The 8,352-nt window shown below is 59.1% G+C and overlaps 1 protein-coding gene across 3 annotated transcripts; it reads right to left on the bottom strand.

Annotated features, from left to right (window-relative positions):
• Positions 1-228: 228 nt before the first annotated feature.
• On the bottom strand, positions 229-5,933 carry ORMDL3 (ORMDL sphingolipid biosynthesis regulator 3). 3 transcript variants are annotated; one of them, XM_045299625.1, is made up of 4 exons: positions 5,907-5,933; positions 2,752-2,959; positions 1,953-2,104; positions 229-1,671 (listed from the first exon to the last, which is right to left on the bottom strand). In XM_045299625.1, exons 2-4 carry the CDS (start codon positions 2,923-2,925, stop codon positions 1,536-1,538), a joined length of 462 nt encoding a protein of 153 aa, XP_045155560.1. In that variant the 5' UTR covers positions 2,926-2,959; positions 5,907-5,933; the 3' UTR covers positions 229-1,535. The 3 variants fall into 3 exon arrangements, with proteins under 3 accessions (XP_045155560.1, XP_004707182.1, XP_045155561.1); XM_004707125.2 differs by lacking the exon at positions 5,907-5,933 and adding an exon at positions 4,926-5,099; XM_045299626.1 differs by lacking the exon at positions 5,907-5,933 and adding an exon at positions 3,467-3,639.
• Positions 5,934-8,352: the final 2,419 nt, after the last annotated feature.

Raw genomic sequence — 8,352 nt, forward strand, 5'->3', positions numbered from 1 at the left:
GGACGCTGGAACCTGCAGGCCGGCCGGCCACCAGGCAGAGGAAACCGCTGAGCAGTTGGCTGTCTGGTCTGCTCCTTCCAAGTCCCTCCGCAGGCTCCCTTCCCCCACCCCGGCCCCACAAGTTGAGGCCGGAGGAAGACCCCCCAATCTGAGTCCTTCTCTCCAGTGCACCCCTGAGCGCACCCTCCTCCCCCACCAGCCCTCCAGGAAGCAGAGGCCAGACAGGGGAACAGGGACGCACTGCCCTTTATTTGCATCTCTGGGAATACTGTACAAAGGGAGTAAAAATCCTATTCACACTTGGCTTAGAAAGATTTCGAGGTGAAAGTTCCCTATGATACAGGGGCTAGGGGTGGGGTGCCAGGAGGCCAGAAATGGGGTGGGCGACCTCCTCTCCTCCCACAGGCACCCACAGCTGGTGTCCGGGAAGTGCCTGGCTCTTCCCACTGCTCTGCTGCGGCAGCCCACCAACCCAACCAGGCCCACAGACGCACCGCACGCCACACAATGGGGACCCTGCCTGCCCCTGGGCCTTCTGCAGGAGCGGGCCGGGAGGCAATGGGGCTGCGTGAGGGTCCCCAGGACCCACCATTTCGGTCCAAGGGTCCCCACAGCCCTCACACTGTACCAGAAGGCAGTGTCATGTAGGACTTGGGGGGGGGGCTCTTCTGTCCACCACCACCCCGCATGCCAACCCAGGAGCTTCAAACCCACAGCAGCCTCCCTCCCCTATTACCAGCACCGTGCTGCAGCTCATTCCTCTACCCCTGCCCTCCCTGCCACAGCCCCGCGGAGGAGGCTGGATCTAGCTTGGCACCCCACCCTTCTTCCCCCCTCCCTCCCCTCTCTCCAGCTCTCTGGTCCCACTCTCCTCAGCATCAACTCATCCTCTCCTCTTCCCTCCCCTGGCATCCGGGGCCAGGATGGCCGAGACCCTGGCTCCACACCTCTGAGACAGGGCAGCCTCACCCAGCCCCACCCACAGCTCTCCTCTCCCTTCCCAGCCCCGTTCAGTGCCGGGCGGGTGCTAGAGGGAGGAGGCAGGCGTCAGTGTCCCTCCCCCCCATATATACTAGCACCCTGAGTGTCACCCTAGAGCCTTAAGAGTTAAAGTGATCTAGAAGTTGTATCATCCCTTCCGCTCCCCTCACGGGGGTTAAAGTGCTTTGACCCCCTGAGGGCCAGCAAGTGAGCAGGGGGTGTCCCTGACTTCCCACCCCATTCTCTCGGTCCTGGTCAGCCTGGGAGCCCCGCCCAGTCCATGACCACCCCAACGGGGTCTCTAGTGAAAAGGCAAAAGGAAAAGATCAGGAAAATCACAAGGGGCCACAGCCCCACCTCCCACCCCCACCAGGGGCAGGGGGGCCACCCCAACCCCACTACAAGGTACTCCAAGTCGGCTAGTGGGGAAGCGAGGGGGACTCCGAGGCCCAGAACTCAGCCCCTGTCTCTGGCAGTGAGTGCCCAGAGGCTCCTCCGTCCAGCATCAGCACAGGCCTTCTGAGCCCCCAGCATCCTGGGCGGGGGGCGGGCCTTCAGTACTTATTGATCCCAAAAATCCGGACTCCGTGCAGCTGCGGCAGCTTGGGGATGAGCACGCTCATCAAGGACACAGTGTTGAGGACGAAGTGGACCTGGTCGTACTTGGTGTAGAAGCTGGTGAGGAAGTACCTGGCGAGAGGGGCGCCACAGAGCGGCCTGGGGGTTAGTGGACAGGCCTCGGGACCCCTTCCAAGTTACGCCCCCTCACCACAGCCCAGGCCTGTGGGCCCATCTCACAGGCAGCAAGGAGGCCCACAGACAGTGCCAGGGAAGCCCCGGGCCGGAGCGAGCCCAGTGTCACAGACCTGGGGTTGCTCTCAGGCTCCCTCCCCTGCTCAGTCCTACCCAAGGCTCAGAGATGGCCAGGTCTCGGGGTCCACAGACCTCGTCCTGCCCGCCAAAACACTCACAGCACAATAGGTGTGATGGTCAAGAATTTCCGAGAGGCCGTGAACTGGACCCCGTAGTCCATCTGCTCCCAGTGGGTCAGCAGCCTTGCCTTGCCCTGGTCTGGGGTCTCGAAAGGTGTCCCCTTGACCGTGTGCAGGAAGATGTACATGCCCTGGAAGGAGGAGCCTTTGTTAGGAGACAGACAGGTGAAGGGCTCCTCCCTCCTCCATCCCTGTCACACACAGACAGGGTTCCAGGCAGCCTGGTACCCTCCTTGGCCAGGAAGGCAGGGTGAGCTAGAGGGCAGGGTGCAGCAACTTGAAGCTGGGCAGAAACAGCAGGCCCAGCGGGTGAGAGAACCGGGGAAGAGCTCAGCAAGGTGTGGGCCGGCCATGCCTGCTCCTGCCGTCCGTCCAGCCTAGCCTCCACCCGCCAACCCCAGCCAGCTGGAAAGGAGGTGCCCCGGCAAGAAGAAAGACGGCAAGAAGAAAGACGGCGGGAAGCAACGAGGCCTGGGCCCGCCCATTGAAAGGATATGGAGCAGTAGCAGGGTAAGAGAGCAGGGAGGATGGTAGGAGACCCTAGCTGGGGAACCAGGCTCAGCACCAGGACTCTCGGGACCTGGGGACTCCTGGAGGCTCGGGTAAGCTCTCACCCTGGCCCAGGCGCCGTTCCACCCCATCCTGGAAATGTGCACAGAGACACGGGGCTGGGACCCAGAAGAGGGTCTCTGGGGACAGAGGTGGTCAGCCCGCCACCCTGCCATCCGGCCATGTCGGGCTGACTCCTCCCAGCCCGAGCAGCGGTGCGCGGCCTCACCATGTTGTGGATGAGATTGGTGAGGGTCCAGACGACAGGTACGCTCACGAAGGGGATGCTGAGCAGCACCACGTGCAGGAGCCCGATGGCCAGCACGTAGGACAGCCAGATGCCGCGACTGTTCATCACCCGCGTGTTGGGGTTCACCTCGCTGTGCGCCGTGCCCACATTCATCCTGCCGCCCCTCTCCGCTGCCGCTGCCGCGGTTCTGCAAACAAGCAGCACAGGTGAGACAGGTCGCACCACTTTCCCTGCCCCCTGGAGCCAACTGCTCCCCCCTCCCCCCCAGTGCGGTCCACTGTTCCTGGTAAAGTCCATGTGGGTTTCTGCCCTCTGGCTTAAGACTACAGCAGGCCACCACAGGTCATCCAGAGGCGCCCAGCCCCACAGTGGGACAATCCGTGTCCAGCCCAGAGCCACCCCACAGCAGGCCTGTGAAGGCCACCCTCCATACAGCCTGCGGCGAGCGAGAGAGACCACCCCTAAGAACCCTTACTGAGCACACTCCCTGAAGGCCTGATCCGAGACACCCCCCACCCACAAGTCCTTCACGTGACGGGAGTAAAAGGAGGCGGCGGCAAGTGGCAACTTGCTACCGGTGAAGAACCGCTCCTCAGTCAATCCTGGGCCTCCCCCCACTCCCAGCAGGCGACTGCGGCAGAGAGACAGACAGACAGAGGAAGGGAGAAAGGGAGGGAAGAAAGGAGAAGACCACCTTTGCCCAGACGCAGACGCTCTGCCTTGATGGGTGACGCAACACACACGTCCAGATGTTTCGTCCAGCTGGCAGCCACTCCGACCAGCCCTTGCGATGCAACCCACTCGGCCGCCCTTGTCCCCACCACAGGAAGGCGGGACAGGTCCGGTGGCCCACAGCCACGACTCCAGCAGGCAGCTGGAGTCCACATCGACACGCCCTTCCCAGACTGACACAGTGGACACCAGACCGTGCCTCTGGCTTGCCTCCTGGCCTCTTTCTCCTCTCTACCCGGCCCCCACCGTCTCCTTTCCCAGCCCATTTCCAGGTGTAAGTTATACCAGGCTTTCCCCAGCTGCCCAGCTCTGCCCAGAGCTTCAGTGGGAAGAACCAGGAGGGCTGCCCTTGACACCCAGGAAACCATGGTGGCAGCAATCCAGGGTAGACAGAGGGAGGTGGTGAAGATAAGGGGGGGAACAAGCAGTCCCTCGTCCAGAGCTCCACTGGCCCCAGATCCCTGAGGGCCTTGGGACCAGCTGAACTGGGAACAGAAGGTGCCTGTGCACTGGCTTACCTCCCTGGATAAGAGAACATCTTGCCTGATGAAGACCCTAAGGTCATCACCATGGTTAACAGCCCCATCTTTCCCGGGATGCAGGAGGGGGTCTCAGACGAGGCTATCCTGGGAATGCCCAGAGGGCTCCTCCTTCACCCAGCCGCAGGCAAGCCCTCAGAGTCAAGTTGCTGGCTATCTCTGGCCAGGATCCCAGTTGGGCCTGCATAGCAGCTAGAATCCCCAAAGGGCAGTTTCCTACTTCCAGAATAAGAGGGGAAAGTTTCCTTTTCTCAGACAGCCCCAAGCTTAGCGACCTCAAGAGAAATGTGATCCACAACACTCCTTCCCAACACACACACACACACACACACACACACACACACACCATGCGTGGAGGCCACCTGAGGAAGCAATGCTCCAGAGTCTGGTAGCCCAGCCCATTAGGCCGGGTAATTGGGCCTCACAGAAACGGAGCTGGGAATCCAGCTTGGCCTCCGTTGTTTACCTTCACTTAGCCTAACACAGCCCCTGGGATACCTCCACCTGGGGAGTTGAGGGGGAGGGGGTGCTTCCCAGGAAACGACTAAGGAGAGTGGAAGAATTCCCCCCCGTCTGAGAGACACTGATAGCCCCCAACTTTCCCTAACCCAGACCTATTGGTGTGTGAATGGAGGGAAAAAAATCCAGCAATCCCTTGCCACCCTCTCCCCTCCCCCAAGCCTGAACACTAAATCCCCAGAACAGCAAATCCCCAAAGACTGTGTGTGCGTGTGCACACACACACACCCCACACACACTCCCCCAAAACCACTAAGAAAGGGCCGAAGAAGGGATAAACTAAAAAAAAGATTGGCAGCCAGAAAAGGCCATTGAGACTTTTGTGTGAGACCTTTCATCTCCATGAGTAAAGGACCAACTGACCTGTCTCCCAGAAGGGGAGAAAGGGGAGCAGACGCTGCAGAGGTAAAGCTGTGTCCCAGGAGCTCAGGCTGAAAAGTTAGGCGGCTCTAGCTGGCAGGTGGCAGCCTGCAACAGCCCCAGATGTGGTTTCGTAACTTGCCTCAAACAGGAGCCTGCAGCGACTCAGTTCTGTTAACCACTTTTCTGCCAGTGGTTCTTTCCCACTCCGCCCCTCCTCCCCCTTCCTCCAGCTCCAACTCACCAGATCCCGGCTCTGCCAGTCTGGCAAGACACCCAAGCCAAGGCTAGTGTGTCCCAGGGCGGCTGTCAGGTGAGACTTCCAATCCCTCCCCCAGGTAAGAGTAGATGTCTAAGCCTAAAAGCTTTAGCCTTCTGAGTTAAAGGGCCCAAAACACCCACCCTGGACTCAGACTGGTCACCCCCACAGTGCCACGGGCATTTCCCCCTACCCAGCCCCGCCACCGTTCCTCGCCTCAGCCACGATCACGACCGGACCTGGGATCCAGGGAAGAGAGTCCCGAGCCGCCCCCCACTAGCGAGAGAGGGAGGAGCGAGGAGGCGGCGCCCTCACCACGGTCGGGGCTTCCACAGTGGGATCGCCCGGGGGCAGGGGCGCCAGTCGCTCCGCTCCCCGGCGGGGGACCTCACGCTCGGGGGCAGGCCCGCTCCCCGGGGATCCACCCGCATCTCCACGCTTTCACTTGGCCCTGGAGGGGGCCAAAGCGGTGTCCCCGCCCCTCCTCCCCGCCCCCCGCCCCCCGCCGGGGCGCCCCTCCTCGACGCCCCGACCCCGGCCTCCCGCCTCCACTTGCCTCGCTGGGCACCCGCTCCCTCGGCAGATGCACTCCCTCTACCCCGGCTCCTCCGGTCCGAGGGTGCTCTAGCCCGGGTCCCTTCCTCGCAGCCCCCACGCCTCTCTCGCCCCGCCTCAGCCCGGGGGCCTCCCTACGCACCCACCCCGCAGACCACCGTCGGACTCACCCTGCGGGCCGGAGGTCGAGGGCCCAGGAGAGGTGCCCGGGGGCGGGGGCGGGGGCCGCTGCGGCTGCTCCTCTGGCAGCTGGAACAACCCGCGGCGACAGCCACCCCGCTGGCAGCTCCTGCCGAATCAGCGCCGCGCGCCGGCCCTGTGACGTCACCACCCCGCGCCGGGCCGCCCGGTGCCTCCTGGGACTTGTAGGATTTCTGCTCCCGCTCTCGCCGAGGTCTCGCTGCTGCCGCGCGGCAGGACGTCTCAGCCCCAAACAACGCCAAGATCACACTTTGGCTTCGAACGGTACCTGCTTTTACATCCACCTGCTCCAAGTGCTGCTTCCAATCGCCCCCGTTTTGCAGATGAGAAAACAGGGAGCTTTAAGTAACTTGCCCAAGGTGGTTGAGGGGTCCCAGGCTGAACCAGCAAGAACCCAGGATCTGATCCTCCCCCTCCCCTCCCTTGCAGGGTTTTCCCACTACACCTAACTGCTTTGGCCCTACTCCCAGATTGGCTCTGCAGAAAGCCCTTTGCCAGGCCCTTTGCCCTCCTGGGTCCAAATGGGAGCAAGCCTTTCGCAATTTTGGCGAGGGGAAAGGGGCTGGCAGAACAAGAAGGTAGCTTGTGGGCAGCATTTGTCAAGGCCTGTGCTGGCTTGCTCCTTCTGTTGGTCCTTGTCAGTTATGCTTGGCCACATGCTCGGCCTTCCACCATCGGACATCAGAAGAGGCCACGTGTCAAGAAGCCTTACATCAGTCTGTGTGGTCTGGGAAGCAAGTCGCCACCTCACTGGGTCTGCAAGTTTCACCCGCGTGCTCTAAAAGCAGGGGCGGATTTTCCAGAGTGGTAGTGGCAGAGCAGGTGTAGCGTTGGACTGTGAGCTGAAAGGTTGGCTGTTTGAGCCCAGAAGCCGCTCTGCGGGAGAAAGATGAGACTCTGTGCTTCAGTACAGTGGCACTGTCTCAGAAACCTTCATTCTACTCTGTCGTGCGCCTCGCTATGATGCAGTGGGCGGTCATAGCATAAACATTCTTCACCTCTTCACCGGCCACCAATCTCTAATTCCACACCTGTGAAATCCGACCTCTGTGCTTGTGAAATTTCCAATGGAGGGAGAATACCTGCTGGACTGTGGTGAAAACGGCTTCTGAAGTCTCCTTGGCTCACTCCCACGAGGCATATCACCAAAGAGTTGTGTTTGGGTAATTTCCACTTGTGTTAGTCTGGAAGAGCAGGGTGACATAACGTCATGGCATGACATACCTGACGCGCTGTGTGGACTCGATTCTGACTCATAGTGCCCATCTGGTACAGGCTAGAGCTGCTCCATCAACAGCCCTGGGTTAGTACGGAAGCAGATCACCGGGCCTTTCTTAGTCGGTAATGCTGGGCAGGTTCAAGCTACTAACCTTTAGGCTAGTACAAACCTACACCTCATACGCACTTTTTAACTGGCTGCAAATTTACTCTGAAAAGAGTGGGGGGGACAGGACAGACGGGGCTAGCTCAAAGCTGGGGACCGCTTCCCCTGTTCCTGTCCCCTCCCACCCCCAATGGGGCAGCCAGGAAGCAGTCATGGGTTACCTGGGGGTACCTAGTGGGCTTCAGGGAGATGAGGATCACAGCAGGTGGCTCCTTGAGTGTTTCCAGGACCATTTGCCCCAAAACACCCATTCCAAGACCTAGGTATTTCCCCCAGAGGTTGAAAATGCTCTGTCTATGCCCTTACAGAAGTTTCTCCTGCCTTGTGGCTTTCTGCAGACACAAACAAACCACCCGGGTTGTCCTTTTCACAGAAACCTCCACCTCATGGAGAAAAAGGCGGGGGGTGCGCATCTATTGTTTTCTTCCTAAAGTAAGCCCACTTGGCCCATTTGACCTCTCTCTGTCCTCCATGGAGTTGACTGAGCCCTTTGAATCTTTGCCACATACTTCAGATCCTCACGAAGTTCAATACCTCAGTTCAAAACCACCAGCTGCTCCACAGGAGAAAGTCAAGGCTTTCTACTTCCATAAAGAGTTCCGGTCTCAAAAAACCACAGGGCAGTTCTACCCTGGCCTATGGGGTCACTATAAGTCAGAACTGACTTGAGAACAGTGAGTTTGAGTTTTGAACAGAAAGATTACTGGACATGTCATGTCGTATTAATTAATAACTCCCATGACCTCATGTTTTCACAATGGAAGTTGTTATGGACTGAATTGTACCCCCCCCAAAAAAAGTATGTTGTAATTTCTAACCTCCTACTTCTGCTTATCAATCCCAATTGTGCCTTTGTTATGTTAAGAAGATAGAAAAAGGAAATGAGCTAATTCCAGGAACCCAAGAGGAAAGCGAATTTTGAGAATGATAAGGGCAACAAATGTATACATGTGCTTTACACAATTGATGTATGTACGGTGATGAATTGTATGATCCCCAATAAAATGATTTTTTTTTAAAAAGGAAAAAAT

The sequence above is a fragment of the Echinops telfairi genome, unplaced genomic scaffold (genome assembly GCF_000313985.2).
Source record: "Echinops telfairi isolate 266 unplaced genomic scaffold, ASM31398v2 ScPeMD7_7458;HRSCAF=8496, whole genome shotgun sequence".
Classification (NCBI taxonomy): domain Eukaryota; kingdom Metazoa; phylum Chordata; class Mammalia; order Afrosoricida; family Tenrecidae; genus Echinops; species Echinops telfairi.

What these genes read in the sequence shown, in the direction of transcription:
- ORMDL3 (XM_045299625.1), bottom strand. Translation starts at nt 2,925, where the DNA reads ATGAATGTGGGCACGGCGCACAGCGAGGTGAACCCCAACACGCGGGTG. An exon ending in CCAATCTCATCCACAACATG is followed by an intron (nt 2,105 to 2,751) that starts GTGAGGCCGCGC and finishes TCCTCCTTCCAG; the next exon opens with GGCATGTACATCTTCCTGCA. An exon ending in ACCATCACACCTATTGTGCT is followed by an intron (nt 1,672 to 1,952) that starts GTGAGTGTTTTG and finishes CCCTCTCGCCAG; the next exon opens with GTACTTCCTCACCAGCTTCT.